Source organism: Hippocampus zosterae, chromosome 18 (assembly GCF_025434085.1).
Source record: "Hippocampus zosterae strain Florida chromosome 18, ASM2543408v3, whole genome shotgun sequence".
NCBI lineage: Eukaryota > Metazoa > Chordata > Actinopteri > Syngnathiformes > Syngnathidae > Hippocampus > Hippocampus zosterae.
In genome coordinates this window covers 11,469,867-11,484,973 of record NC_067468.1, presented here as the reverse complement: position 1 = coordinate 11,484,973, position 15,107 = coordinate 11,469,867, and the positions used below count along the sequence as shown (strand labels likewise).

Below are 15,107 nucleotides of genomic sequence, written 5' to 3'. Positions count from 1 at the left end.
GTAAACGCTAATGAATTAAGAATGAGAAGTCATTCATTTAGAATGAGAAGTCATTCAAAGCAAGTGGGCGAATACTTTTGGCAATATCCATCCATTTATCCAGCCATTTTCGCATCAGATTATCCTCATTAGGGTCGCGGGCGTACTGGAGCCTATCCCAGATGTCATCGGGCAGTAGACGGGGTACATCAGCTCGTTGCTAGCCAATCTCAGGGCACACATTGACAAACAACCATTCACACTCACAATCACATCGTGGGGTGATTTAGAGTGTTCCATTCACGTGCCATGTATGTTTTTGGAATGTGGGAGAAAACCGGAGTTCCCTGAGAAAACAACATAATAACATATATAACATATTTATCCATCTGTCTACCAACACATCTATCAATCTATAGGAAATCCTTCATTAATCCTGTTATGGATCACCTCATATCTCTCTCTCACCCAATCTATCCTCATTGAATACAATATCAATTAAAATACTAATGTGCTTGCTAAAAATGTTGTTTTCTCTGAGAAAACAACATAATAACATATATAACATATTTATCCATCTGTCTACCAACACATCTATCAATCTATAGGAAATCCTTCATTAATCCTGTTATGGATCACCTCATATCTCTCTCTCACCCAATCTATCCTAATTGAATACAATATCAATTAAAATACTAATGTGCTTGCTAAAAATGTTGTTTTCTCTTGTTTCCAGGAAACGTTCAAAGGTGACTACGGCACTATGCTGTGCGGTTTCTACATTATCATGTCTCTATCCTGCCCCCTACTTCCCGAGTAATCTACTTTTCGATACACCTGTCTATATATCATCACTCATTTATCTACAGTCATAGGAAAATATTAGACTATCTTGCTTTCTTCTTCCATTTTTTGTTCATTTGAATGTCTGCTATGACTAAGTATGTGTTGTGGCCAACAGACAGAAAAGAAGTACAGAGTGCCTAAAAGCGGTGTTTGGGCAGTACTATTGCTATTGATGTAATATGAGTTTGGTTATTAGAAGAAAAAACACACATGGAAAATGGCAAAAATATAAACTCTTAAACTTTTAGAAGCTTTTTTTGCTCCCATCATTATATTTGACCAAACAAATTCAACTTTAATTGTACCAACCATTTCAAATCAACACGAAACTAAACGAACAAGGGTGGTCTAATCTATATTTTTTTCGATTAGTGGACATTTATCCATCATCCAGAGTTCGATCGTCGCAGCTGTATTCCTTCGGTCACCACTCGATGGGGCTGTTGAGCTCTTCCGGGTGCAGACGTCACCTGCTACGTCATTTTAGTGAATGACAAAAGTCCAATGAGAACCAGTATCTTTCGCCGGGTGCGGTGGCGCGCGCCTGTAATCCAAGCTACCGGGAGGCTGAGGCTGGCGGATCGTTTGAGCTCAGGAGCTCTGAGCTGCAACGGACTATGTCGATCGGGTGTCCGCACTAAGTTCGGTATCGATATGGTGCTCCCGGGGGAGCTCGGGACCACCAGGTCGCCTAAGGAGGGGTGCACCGGCCCAGGTCGGAAACGGAGCAGGTCAAAGCCCCCGTGCCGCTCAGTAGTGGGATCGCGCCTGTGAATAGACGTTGTAGTGCAGCCTGAGCAAAACAGCGGGACTCAGTCTTTTTTTAACGTGCCCTCACTGGAACATTTGTTTAATCATTTGACTATTTTACTTTGGACCATTTCGAGTTAGCTATGTTGCAGTTTTATGGTTCTATTTACATTAAAACCTCTGTTCAGCAGCAGCTCCTACTGGATAAAAGTAGAACTGCATCTGCAAAACGGACCTGCGAACCAGTCGATCACCGTGTCGCCTTCATTTTAATGCAATGGAATCTAACAAAAAATAAAAATATATAAAACGTTTCCACTGTTATGATACATCTCAATTTAATTTGTTTAGTGTTTCTCAGCAGTTACTGTATCTGGGGGGAAATGTATTGGGAGTTTTTTCCCTATGTATCGAAACTCATGGCCCACTCAATATAAATGGATATTTTTTTATTCGAAACAACATGTACAACAAGTGGGAAAGTAGTGATCTTCCAAGAGTGATAAAGTACATGTACTGGTTGCAGTAGTGATACACTGGTTCTCTCTAGTTGTAAATGAAGAATCGCTGCCGAGTTGCAGTGCAGTTGTGTTGAACACAGTTCAATACATTGGCATTTAATCTTTAAGAACTCATCGCTTTTTAAACTGTAACGTAGGTTCAACTTGATTTAGCTTTTATGTGCAATACATTTGATTTTAATCGTTATTTTTGGCCCAGATTTCTATTTTTAAGTGCATTGTTAATGTTACTGTATTTTCATGTTGTTCATCAGGCTAATATTCGGAGTGTTATTGTTCTGAGGTGCAATTTGGTGTTAAAAGTTTGAGAAGGACTGCACAAAACACACACAAAAATGCCACCAGCTGACTACAGCACAGTCTCACGAGTGGATAATCATGTTTCATTCACGTCCGCAGGGTGTTCATGGTGATTACGCCGCTTCAATGGCTTTATCCACGAGCCTCAAACCCGTGACCGTCATGAGGATTTTACAGCGCTTATTCCCCCCTTTTCTTTCGCTTGAAGGTAAAAGGAATCTGGGCGGGTGAAACAAGCATAAGACCAGGGTGCAGCGAGGCGCCAGACTCTCTAAACCAGTCAAGAAGAGGACCGTTCGTCTTCAAGTGAATAATCCAATTTGGTAAGATGATGTTTGATTTTTTTTAACGTGTGTGTGTTTGTGTATTCACTGTAACAGCCATGACGAGAGTTGATTATCATACACGCACGAACATGCGCGTCCAAAAAATTGAATCATGCTATTCAAAAATTGGAACTTCTGTAATGCATACATTCATTTCACACAGTAGTGAGGCGAGTGGAGTCACAGAATCCACGTTGCTTGAGGTCCAGGGTCAAATGTCCACAGTCATTCATGGTTTGGGGTGTCATGTCATGTACTAGTTTCCTGAAGTCCACATTCAACATAGCCGTCTTCCAAGAAATGTTAGAGCACTTCATGGATCCTGTTGCGGGCCAATTTTATGGAGAGCCAGATTCCGTTTTCCAAGAGGACTTGGAGCTTGCACACGGTGCCAATAGCTCTCAGTACCTGGTGTAACAACCATTATATTCTTGTTCTTGACTGTCCAGCAAAGTCACCCGACCTTAACCCAACAGAAAATATATGGACTATTGTGAAGAGGGAGATGCGATACACCAGACCCAGCGATGCAGAAGATGTCTCAGTGGGAGAGCTGACACGGCTATGTGTTACTTCACCTTCATTTGAATAATTTAGTTAAGAGCTTGAATCTGCTAAATTGGCCAGATGAAGTGACTTGTGTCCCCCGTCTGTGCCCACAGCTTAATGCGTTGCAACAAAACAGACGGGATGCCCCGAGGAGACTTCAACATCTATTTTGCCAGCAGCCGACGTGGATTTGTCAGAGCTGAGGAGTATGTCCGACTTAATTCAAGCATTTTTGTTTCAGTCTGCAGCCTCTAAAAATCATAATTTGCCAACATTACCAAACCTCGTGGCTGACTACTTGTTGTAGATCAGTGATTCCCAACTACTAAGCACATTAGTGTTCCGTGAGAGACCGTCAGGTGTGCGGTGGGGAATTATCCAATTTCATTTAATTGGTCCCAAAAGAAAATTGGGATGGCCTGGTGGACCAGCGGTTAGCACGCCAACCTCACAGTGCAGAGGTCGTGGGTTTGATCCCGGCTGTGGCCTTCCACGGGCCTCAACTTTCCTCCCACGTTCCAAAACATGCATGGCTGCGACCCATGTGAGGATAAAGCAGATTGGAAATTGGATGGTCTAAAATTTACTCCAAACAAAATATCTTTGCTCATCTATCAATGCCAGCAGCATATATTGACAGGCAGAACAATTAAACAACAATTTTCCACTCGATGGCCTCGGTGGCCATTCAGATTTTAAAATAATAGCTTTGTTTTAGACTGGACAGTGAGCATATCTAGACAAAATCATGACTGCATTGCAGTATTTCAATTTTTTTTTTTGTACAGGGCAGTGGGTGTTGTGCTGCTGGTCATCATCCTGGCTGCCCTTATCCTGGTAGGCTGCTGGTACTTTAAGAAGAGGGGTGGCTACAAAAAAATCAGGGTGAGGCCTTCATTGTGATGATCAAAAACCTTCTCATTTATGTATTGCTTGAACTTGTTGAGTTCGAACATCAGTTGCGGGTTAGTTGTGCTTTCTATGTTTTTGCATTTGCGGCCGAAAGCCGAAGCTCTGTGATTGGTTTAAATACATGTCCTTGTTTTATGCAGGTTAAATGTTCATTTGAAGGTTAAAAATAAAGTCTCAAGACAGTGCACGTGTACCTATGCAAGTGTCCGGTGAGCGTTCTTAACACTGACCTCATGCAGAGCTCCGGATCCGGGTCGATGACTTACACGGGAGTCCAATACTCAGAGACTCGACCTTCCGCCGACAACAAGATGGCGCTCACGGATTTTGGCAGCCTGCGATCTGTGGTGAGGGTCAGGCAGTTAACTACCGTCATGAATGTGGGGACAAGTTGCATATACATTCCACATTACTTGACGTTGATTTCTCCAGATGCCGAATGCTCCTCCAGCCTATGAAAAGATCTCCTCGGGGCCGCTACCTCCTCCCTATTCACCTTAAAGACAGGACAACAGGGGACAGACGGCCACTAAAGAATAAAGGAAACCACAGAACATGTTGTCTGACGTGTCACCATCAATCCAGCCGTGAATAGATCAGTTGATCAAAATTGTGCGTCGAACATTTACACAATGTGCTTTCAAAGAAAGATTAAAAACACGGCCGCAAGGTGTCTTTGTAGAACGAAGAACTCCAGAAACCCAATGGGCACAGATGCATTGTTTATTTCCACGCTTTGTAACCACGCATGTGTTCCATGAACCTTGGCAAAAGAGTTGCCGAAAACCGATTCGGTAGAAAATAAATACAAAGTGACTGCAAAACATTTTAAATGGGCTCAAACGTAGTACAAATCCAACAAGGTCTATTTACATTTCCTACAATGTAAAACAGTTTTTCAAACGCGTACAAAGAGGCAGAAGTGTGATGTTCTATGAAACATTGAAAGTAGTGACAAGTTGTACCAATGAACCTCATCGAAGAGCTGGCTTTTAAAAAGCACTAACTACAATAGAAGATGAAATCCGTTTGACACCCCCACCCCCCTCCCTCCCCCAGTTGTCATTACTGGCCATGAAGTCCAAAACACAGATCGTTCATTAACCTCAGTAGTTATCAAATAAGACGACAACAACAAAAACATCAGCGTCTTGAACAGTATTTGATAGTCTAAACGGAGGGTCTGACCCTACTTTTTTTTTTTTAAACAACTGGATAACAGTTTGAATAACAAGAACATAACCATTTCAAACTCATGGTCTCAGTTATTTGGTTGACTTGGTGTCAGCTGTTGACGCCAAGAGCTGTCGGAACTGTTAGGGGTGAGAATCAGCGCACTCTGTTTGGGGTACGTGTTCGGCTCAGCTGCTTTGGCCTGGTTTTGGACCGAGCTCAAAATGGCACCGTCCGGACTGATAAGTAGGTTGTTTGCTTCACTGTTAGCCATACCTAATGCCGATTTCTGCAGAGAGGGCTTGACCGCTGCCTGATTGGTCAGGCCGATGGGCTGGTGGATGGGGTTTGTGCTAAGCAGCGTGATTGGTTGAAAGGTAGCGGTGGGTGGAGATAAGGGAACCGTACATGCCATTTCCAAAGCACCCGTGGTGCTTTCGATTGGTCTAACTGTTGAGTTGGGCAGGTTCTGGATGGTTGGCATGAATGAGCCTGTGAACATTTTATGAATGACTGACGGCGCCTGTTTACAGACCAAGGTGATGCCAAGGCCCTGATGCGTAATTGAGGGTGCCGTGACTCCAGATGGAGGGGGCGGCTGCATGCAGCGGGGAGGGGCCGCGGGGCTGGGCGAAGATGATAAAGGAGCAGGCAATCGAGGCGACGCGGATGCGTTTGCATGGGAAATGGCGGTGGAAGATTCGGCACCAAGTGGCGCGAGTGCAGAAGCGACACCAATGCCGTCGGTTATGATTGACGAAAGGTGGGCGACTCGGTTGACGAACTGAGGCGGGCTGGTTAGCGCAGGTGACGCAGAGGCACATAGTCGTGAGCTCGGCGCAGATACAAGACTTACGTTTGGTGGGAATTGTGCGGATCCCTGGACGTTTACCGGAACAACAGCAGGTGTGCATGCTGCAAAAGGGGAATTCACGACTGGGACACCAGGCAACCTGGCTTGCGATTTGGGTAAAATTGGTCCTTGAGGGGTCGTTGGACCCTGGCTTGCTCCTTGCAAAGGTGTCGCCGATCCAATGCTGCTCACGGTGGCATTAGGCACTTTCTGTGGAGGAGGGCTGGAGATGATGAGCACATGGCTGCCTGGACCTAAGCCTTGGGAAGGAACGACAAAATAGGTGTTGTTGAAGAGGATCTGTGTGCCAGCGGCAAGGGGCTTCGAGGTGTTGATGACGATCCTCTGCTGGGCATTGTTAGCCCCGGTGGCAGGGCTCATGGATTGTGTACTGTTGGTGTTTGCTGAGGAAATTTGCGATTGGCTTTTATTGAGAGCTATTTGAAGAGGCGATATCATTTGGGGAGCTTCGTTAGCTAGCGCATGCGAGGGCTGATGAGCAAGCGCACTCATAGAGGTTGGGTTTGGATCGCCCTGAACGGTTGAGGTCACGGTTGAGTGGCTGGCCAAGATATCGGAAGGCAGACTCGCTGCAGGATGAGGAGTGGTCGTCGAAATGAAAGAGCCTAGATGGGAGGCTATTGTGAAAGACTGGGGGTGAGAGGTTCTGGTCAGAGTCGCATTGGCGACAAGCTGGCTAAGACAGCTTGTGACAGTTTTTGGCTTTGTAAATGGAGGCGATTGTGTGGCGGTTGCTGCTGAACGTCCTGTATCCGAGATTGATCCCGGCGTGCTTTTGGAAATGCAACGTGACAGGGCACCGATGGTCTGTCCGATAGTTGCTGTCATCCCCGACAACTGGATCTGAAGACCTGAAGACACACAAGATTGAGGTTGACGAACAAAGATACTGCTGTGGTGTTTTCATCTTCAGAATCCACATGATGGAAGATCTGTTACTGTACAGATTCCAGTCGAGATCACATTTGACAATCAGGAGACAGAGAGGAAAACAATCGGCGCTACATTAACTCATTAAATCCCAGCCATTTTCACTGGAGCAACCCTCTCAATCCCAGCATTTTACTGGATTATGACTGACCTTGCAAGGCCCACAGAATATTTGGTTCTAATGCTATATCAATATAATAAAAATAAAGTTTGGACTCTTCTTTTAGCAGAAAAAAAAATATTTTTCCATTCTTCAGCAATCGTGATTAGAAAATGGCTAAGTTTCATGAAAATGGCGATTCCTGGGCAACAAAACGGAGAAAAAGAGCTTTTTTGAATTGGGAATTTCTCCATTGCGAGACTAAAAAAGGTTTTCGTATTGTAAAAGCATGTATTTCATGCACGTGGGGTACCACTGCCACCTACTGGTCGCTTTTTACATGATTTACAATGCAAACGTCTTATTTTCATTCACAGATTGCATCAGACCCTCCTCCTAATTTTGACCAAAAAAAAGAAAAAAAAAAGACAAGACTACAAGTACGTCCTTGGTAGGCGGGGCCTAATTTGAAAAAGACGTACAAGTACATCTTGTGGAATGAAAGAGTTAATGAAACCCACCTGTTGGAAGGGTGATGTTCTTTCCCTTGGACGGTGCATTTGAGTCAAAACCCGGGTTGAATCCCATCTTCAGAGATTGACTTGATGACGACGTCGTTATCCGTTGTGCTGTCAGGCCTGTTGCCAGAGCCTGATTTGCGGCACATCCCGCTAAAGCGCCGGACACCGTTTCGGAAGGTTGATTGAGGACGACCACTTTTGGAGCTAAAGTCGGATTTGTAGATGCCTCTTTTGGAACAGCTACGGCAGAGGCACAGGAGGAGGAGGGGTTAACCAGGATGAATTTCGTAACTTTGGGTTGCTCCTCCGTGTTGGGCCGCTTCAAAGCGGGCTGACCGACTACCTCGGCTTGTGCAAGAACATCTACGGTACTACTGTTTGCTGACGTCTGCAAAGGGTGGTAAATGTTTCTTGTAACTGTGGAGCCATCAGATTTGTGGGGTCCTATCACCGAGGAGACGGGCGTGACTGAAGTCAAACTTCTCGGTCCCGTCGTATTTGCGATGGCAGAGGACTGTGAGACTGAAGAAATCTGCTCTTGAGGTTGTGCTACCGAGACACTGGCCACGGTTGCAGCAGCGGCAGAAGGAGTCTTCTGACAGGGGATCGAGGTGGCCTCTGCACTCTTGGTCTCGAGGAAAGCCTTAAACTGAGGTGAAATGGTGATGACGGGACTGGCGGACAAACCATCCAGTGCATTCTGGGCAGACGACGTCTGCACTTTGACAATGCCCGTGTTGCCTCCTCTCGTCGTTACGAGGATGGACTGCGAGTCGCGAATGCAGACCGTCTTCAGTTCCTGTTTAAGTTCGGGAAGTGGAGGTGGCGTAGAAGAGGGCAAAATGGTTGTCGATACGACGGATGAAGGATTTGGATGAGTGTTCTGCGAAGTGCTTGTTTGTGTCACCTGGAACCCGAGGGTGTTTCGTGTCCCGTGCTGCTGGCAAGGCGGGGAAGAAAAGGAAGGGGTCTTTACTGTCCAAGCATCCTTCAGAGGAGTCACTTGCTGAACAGTGTCGGGAATGCTAAAGCCAGGCACATTTGTGGACAAGTACACGGGTCCCGTCGATTTTTGCTCCTTGGATTGGTGAATGACGCGCTTGGAAGGTGCAATCACAACCTGCTGCATAATATTCTCCTGCCTACTGTAGTCATGAAGAGATTGCTCGGGCTTCTCAGCTGGATTGCGTTCCCCTTTCCTGATAGATTGATCCCGCCCTCCTTGAACAGTCGATACCACGTGGAGAGGACTCGGCAATGAAATCTGGCTTCCTTTCGCCCGATCTGTTGTAAGAGGAGCCGTTGCCACTTTGACCGTTCCGGTTCGTCCAACTGCGCGTTCTTCGCCTTCTGTCTCCAGTGAGTTGCGTTGTGAAATGGGGCGAGTCGTTTGTGATGGTGGGTTTGCGCTCGGCGCGGTAGACGAAGGCGGGGAGCTTGAACATCCCTCACTTTGTCTATCGGTGTTGCGAAGTCCTGAGAAATCGGCAGGTCGTTTCATTAAGGTCACTTTGTTACCGACGCTCTTAGCAAGGAGGGTGGGAATGGGCGTATAGCCTTTGGGCAGTCCAGGAGTCGGATTGGCAATGTGAACCGTGGATGTCAATGAAGCATGGAGCGCCTTTCCCGCATCCCAGTCCGTGTTGGACTGAATCATTTCACATTTAGACTTTGCACCGGCGTCCGGGGCGAAAGTGGCGGTGCTGCTGTCGGCTTGAACTCTTGACAGTTGTTCAACAGTTTCTGGATGTTTTTTCTGGATTACAAAGGCTGGTGACCTCTCTCCGACAGATTCGGTTTCAAAGTCCACGGTGCTAGCTGAAAGAAATCAAAGGCAAAAATGAGACAAAATGGTCAATAAGACGATTACGAATGTGGTTTATTTCAATGTTCAGACTGATAGTGTTCAATAAACTTGATCAATTATGATGCGCGGCAGATCCAACGCTATAGAGATTACCTCCAGTCCAAAGATCTCTTGAAAGCACGTATCCCAGTTCATCTTCTGATCCTCGTTGGCGATCCAACAGCGCGGTATCTCCATCTTCGGATGACGACGAAGATGATGATGATGATGATGATGATACGCACTCCTCTCGCACAAAGTTGTTGTAGTCTGGATGCTTCTTGAAATCGTCAAACTCCTTCTTCAGTCGAAGCCTGGAGAGAAGGCAAAGGTGGAGGAAGATATTTACTGCTCATTCGAGGCAAAACTGCAGGACTGAGTAAAATTGAACTTTTTTTTTAATAGTCATTCACGATACTGTACCTGTTTCTTTGGTAAGCCTTCACAAGTTTTGGTTCCCATGGCGATAGCTCATTCAGTAGTCTGATTAAAGTGCCGTGGAGATCTTTCACGGCTTCTTTTCTTAAATACCATTGATCCTGCCAGTCGAAAGGCAAAAAAAAAGATCCATATCATTATTTTCCTCACAGCAAGCATGAACAACTGAGCACTTGGTCAGCTACCAATTTATTTTTCGTGCTCTCCAGGTCGTCAAGCTCGTCCTCTATTTTGCTGATAAGCTCTCGCAACTCTTGCAGACTCGTGCAAACCAACTGCGGAGGAAGATTAGGAAAGAGGAGTAGACCAAAAAAAAAAATAAAACAGCCACATGATTATCGGTGCAGTTGATCCTCTCAAGTAGTAAACAATCAGTCAAAGTAATTTATTGTGTGCAACTACCTTAAACGATGGCTCAACAGAAGGCTCATTGATTTTCTTTGCAGAGTCAATTTTTTTTCCTGAAAAAGTGAAATCAGAGGATGAAGTCAAAAACCTGCCGATTCTTCTATACAGCGCGATGTATGGGGGGGGGGGGGTTTACGATGGAACTGAAGAACAACAATCCTTTTCTCACCTTTTTTCTGTTTCTTCCTTTTATCTTTCCTCGGAATGCTTGTGGTAACTCCCTGTAATGCCGATTCAGCTGCCTCAACGTTTTCCACCTGCTGTGGCTGCCTCCTTATTCGCTTTTTCTTGCACTTCTCTTTTTTAGACCACATTCTGCCGGCGACATCCTCTTCATCGCTGGAGTTTTGCGCAAGGTGGCTAGGCGGGCAGCGGCAGCCTCGCTGTAATAATTTGACAGTTTGGCTACATTTGAAACAGGGAGCTGTTTGCTGGTGTCCCGTGTTCAAGTTTCCTTCCTCCATATTGATGCCCGAGGCTTTGCTTGGTGAATACGTGGTGTCCGCAGAGCGAGCCGGTGACCTACCCGTGTAGGTGTGTTCCCCTACATTCAGACAAGGATTCGCAGTCTCTTCTTTTATGGGACGTACAGAACCCAAGGAGTGGCCATCTACCAATGTTGCGGATCGATCGTCCGAATCTACAGTTCCTGGTTTGGTGGGTTTTCTTGAGACAAAGTGGCTAGTGCGACTACTTCGGCTTAACTCATCATTGGCGTCTCCGTCCGATGACCCCAACTCTTCTTTTTTCTTCATGGGCCAAAACCTGAAGCTTTCTTCATGTTCCTGTCTATCCCCATTTTCCTTTATAAAATACTTCAGTGTCTTCTCCAAACCACCAGAGATGTCAGTGTGCATTGCGCTTCCAACGTGTCCCTCCTCGTGTTTCAGGATGTCAGAATCTTCAGCATGTAGATAAGCCCGTCTCACCAATGCTGAAGGGAAAGGAAAAGCAGGTGGTGTACTGGGGCTCTGGCAGTAGATCCTCAAGTCCGCCCCGCAGAAATGGGGGAAATGGATGTAGGCGTTGTCCTTGCTGTCGTAGCCCAAAATGGACTCCCTACATTCGTGAATGGGCTGGGCCAGCACAGCATCCTGAACGTCTTTCTGTGTCTCGTACACGTGGTCACACAAACCCTTGAGAAGCCACACTCGCTGGCAGAAGGGCAGCAAGTGAAACGGCTTCTCCTCCAAGGGACTCGCCTCGCCCAATATACGGAAAAACTGGTGACAAAGTCCAAGTTGCTCAGCCCGAGCTGGTTGATCACGGGCAACCGCGACACTGCGGTACCAGGCCTTTACGCGCAGCCTGAGCTCCGCCTCCCAGCGGCGGTACGGCAGAGCCGGACGGCGGTGCAAGGTGGCCCGCCGCTGCAATGGAGACAGGAGGGATGACATTATTTTGGAGAGGAGACTGCTGCATCGGGGCATCAGCAGGCAGCGCTCCAGCTCAAAGAAGACAATCTCTGGAAGGTTGAGCACCGTCTGGGCCAGGCATAGAAAATGGCCGATGGCGGGGAGCTCCCACAGGGTATCAACGGCATTGGGGGATGCCTGCGAAAGCAAAATCTGCTCCCACTCTTCCACGGCCTTGGCCGACATTTCTTCCGCTTCTCTTTTCTCCAGCTCACGTTGCCTGGAAAAAATAACAATGGTTTGTTGACTTCCACATTCATTAAAGAACAGAAATACATGCAAGTACACCAGTGACTTTCCACACACAGTGCCACGGGATATTATCAAAAAATTATTTAGTTAATACAAATTGAGGTCTATTTTAGGGATATAGCGACAGGGAGAACTATTAAAAACTCTTCCACTAGATGGCAGAAGGTACCAAGATTACAATTATTTTTTAAAACCAATGTTGAATTTTTAGTATTTCAATGTTTTGTATTGTTTAGTAGCACTGTACAAAAAATAAAATAAAAAATTAAAATAAATTGACAAATGACAGCGTTTATCCCTAAAATACTCTTAAAACGGGTAACTCATCATTTCACATTGGATGCATTTTAAAAAGTTAACTTGCATATTTGATTAAAAAAAAAAAGAAGGAAGAATTTGTTGACACGTCTAAGAGGGGCTGAAATCTGCATACCTCTTTTCCTCCTTGGCCCTCTGTTGCTCTTCCATCCTGAGGGCCTGCACCATGACCGACTCATGCCCACTGACAGTGCTCGTCGCCAAGCTTCGAGCTGACAATCGTCTCCTTGTGGAGGTTCCTCCTGGAGCTCGCTCCTCCTCTGTGCCAAAGCGCCCTTTGGAGGTCACTGCCAAAGTGGTCTTCTCACGAAGCGTCCTCATTGGACAAATGGAGACAAGGGGGATCACATTTTCACAAATAGTCACAAAATTCAAATAACCAACTGATATGTTGGCAATTTTTTTTTTAACGACAACATTGATTGGGTGCATTAATAATGTATCTTTTCAGCCCTGGCATTAATTCAGCAAACCTATGAAGTCAAACACCACATAAGTGGTACAATTTGGAATTTAATTTATCATTTTCAGTGATAGTGAATCTCGTGAGGCTTCAGTTCACCCACCTGTGGTATGTTAATAGTTTATGCTCTTAATATCGGCAATCGAACTTTTGGGGCGCATCAATTGTGGGGTTTTTTTGCCATTCGCAGGAGGGCTCTATCTCTGTTACTGAAAATATATCACAAAGAATTCTTTATCTTAAGTGGGGCACTAATTGTACTTTATATTGAACAACTAGTTGTTAATTCCAACCACTGGAAATTGCAATACCGACCTTTCTATGTATCATCTTGAGTTGTTTACCACCCTGCTTTTTCCACTGTCAACACCACAAGCACCATAAAGAGTGCAGTGAATTATGCGTGTACCTGGACAGTAGTGTAAGCTTCTGCTCCAGCATAATCTCCAGCTTTTGAGCCTGTTTGGAGAGCCAGTGGTCCACGCCATGGTAGCGGTAGCAGTTCTCCAACATCAGCCTGAAGTCAGCCACAAACTCTGTTATGCTCTGATACTCCAGGCCGACAAACTTCTCCTCCATCTTCCGCAAGCACATGGACTGCTTGAGCCTCGCCTGACCCGGAGCGCAGACACCACCGACACCACACTGGACCTCCTGATGCCCCACAGCGTGGAGGAACAGGCCGGTAAGTGCCTTGTGCTTGTCCAGAAGAAAGACAGAGAAGATTCTATAGGCTTGCTGGACCTCATTGGTCATGGTCTCCTCAAAGTTGGTGGTGACACAGACTTCAGGGAGCGAAATGTCACTGTTGGAGAAGTCGGACATGCCGTCATTGCTGGTCGCTGGGTGGTCCCCAGGAGCGACGGTGCTGAGACCGTCCTCGGACGCTTCAAAGTCCACGTCATCAGCGCAAGCCCTTGTCCATACAGAACCTGAAGACATGACGCCGGACTTGGCCTAACCGTTATGGATGAAAGTGTGCGAAGTGTTCACAGCTGTCCATCATATTGTTGTCGTGATGGAAAATCCTACAATGAGACAAAATGAGCGGTTAGTTGATAGGTGAACATGCTCAAGACTGTAGAGACGATTGTGGACTAGGGTTGCAATTGGGTGGACATTTTCTATATAAAGTTAAGATAAGGAACATTGGAAAAAAAATTACACATATATATTTAAATATATAGAAACATTGTTTCACGGGTGAGCTGAAGCCTCTGCCAGCTGACTTCAAGTCAATCTCTGTGTGCGGGTTTTCACATACTTTGGCCAATAAAGATTTTTCTGGTGTCAAAATGACAGCAAGTAGGGGGATTTAATCATTAAAACATTATGCCTATCATTCCATTTCAGCACGCTACCATTTCAAGTCACTGCCATGACACAACTAACCATTCAAACTTCATGTGACGGCTCACAGCTTACATTTCTAAATTTTACATCCCCACCACAACTTTTTGTTTTGGTTTACTTTCCACACGAGCGCGCTTGAGGTTAGCAGTTAGCCTGCTAGCTTAGAAAGTAAACAAAAGTTTTTTCTTCGTCTAACCTGGCGATACTTTTATACAAGAAGCACACAAACACGTTAAACGAGACCACGTACCATAGCATTTTAAAGGCAGCTCAAAATCCCGCCGAAATCCCTCTTTTTTAAAATTTTTATTTTATATTTTATTTTATTGCCAGGAGAATAGCGGTCAGTTTGCTAGAGCTAGCTACTCACGATTATCCACCGGACTTGGCCTACAGTTGCTCCGCTCGGTCTCCATGGTTTCGTCGCATTAAACGTCGTTTGGGCAAAAAGTAAAGAGGGCGACAGCTCATGTCGGAGAAATGTCAATGACGGTGAGCTGATGGCTAATGCTAAAGCAAACGCCGTGTTATTAGCCGGGCAGACGAACCCTCAGCGGAGAATCCAACAAGAGGACGGCATTTCATTCGAACTAGCCGTCTGGGCTAACTGAGTCGGGGGGCGGGGGGCTTTGAAAGTAGAAAACGAGGGCATGTCAGTATCGCAACTTTTGGAGACAAATGCGTTTTCCCATACAGTGGTCTTACGGGCTTACTTTATCTCAGTGACGTCAAAAGCGCTGAGACAATGCCACTCATTCGCCAATTAAATACCGACAAAGCTCCTCGGCCACCATACTTTTGGAAACGAATGAACTATCTCCATCCATCCTTAT

At 45.7% G+C, this 15,107-nt stretch overlaps 2 protein-coding genes across 3 annotated transcripts; one reads left to right on the top strand and one right to left on the bottom strand.

Annotated features, from left to right (window-relative positions):
• Positions 1-2,554: 2,554 nt before the first annotated feature.
• Positions 2,555-4,888, top strand: mlana (melan-A). The gene is made up of 5 exons (XM_052051758.1): positions 2,555-2,719; positions 3,385-3,477; positions 4,060-4,156; positions 4,423-4,530; positions 4,616-4,888. The coding sequence occupies exons 2-5, from the start codon at positions 3,389-3,391 to the stop codon at positions 4,682-4,684; spliced, it is 363 nt and encodes a 120-aa protein (XP_051907718.1). The 5' UTR covers positions 2,555-2,719; positions 3,385-3,388; the 3' UTR covers positions 4,685-4,888.
• LOC127591354 (uncharacterized protein KIAA2026) lies at positions 4,889-15,083 on the bottom strand. Of its 2 annotated transcripts, none has more exons than XM_052051406.1 (10): positions 14,988-15,083; positions 13,331-13,949; positions 12,574-12,774; positions 10,643-12,108; positions 10,468-10,526; positions 10,251-10,340; positions 10,051-10,166; positions 9,742-9,941; positions 7,782-9,599; positions 4,889-7,081 (listed from the first exon to the last, which is right to left on the bottom strand). In XM_052051406.1, exons 2-10 carry the CDS (start codon positions 13,861-13,863, stop codon positions 5,445-5,447), a joined length of 6,120 nt encoding a protein of 2,039 aa, XP_051907366.1. In that variant the 5' UTR covers positions 13,864-13,949; positions 14,988-15,083; the 3' UTR covers positions 4,889-5,444. The 2 variants fall into 2 exon arrangements, with proteins under 2 accessions (XP_051907366.1, XP_051907365.1); XM_052051405.1 differs by having other exon boundaries at positions 14,645-15,042.
• Positions 15,084-15,107: the final 24 nt, after the last annotated feature.

What these genes read in the sequence shown, in the direction of transcription:
- mlana (XM_052051758.1), top strand. Translation starts at nt 3,389, where the DNA reads ATGCGTTGCAACAAAACAGACGGGATGCCCCGAGGAGACTTCAACATC. An exon ending in GTGGCTACAAAAAAATCAGG is followed by an intron (nt 4,157 to 4,422) that starts GTGAGGCCTTCA and finishes GACCTCATGCAG; the next exon opens with AGCTCCGGATCCGGGTCGAT. An exon ending in TTGGCAGCCTGCGATCTGTG is followed by an intron (nt 4,531 to 4,615) that starts GTGAGGGTCAGG and finishes TGATTTCTCCAG; the next exon opens with ATGCCGAATGCTCCTCCAGC.
- LOC127591354 (XM_052051406.1), bottom strand. Translation starts at nt 13,863, where the DNA reads ATGTCTTCAGGTTCTGTATGGACAAGGGCTTGCGCTGATGACGTGGAC. An exon ending in AAGAGATCTTTGGACTGGAG is followed by an intron (nt 9,600 to 9,741) that starts GTAATCTCTATA and finishes GATTTCTTTCAG; the next exon opens with CTAGCACCGTGGACTTTGAA. An exon ending in GAACATCACCCTTCCAACAG is followed by an intron (nt 7,082 to 7,781) that starts GTGGGTTTCATT and finishes GTGTGTCTTCAG; the next exon opens with GTCTTCAGATCCAGTTGTCG.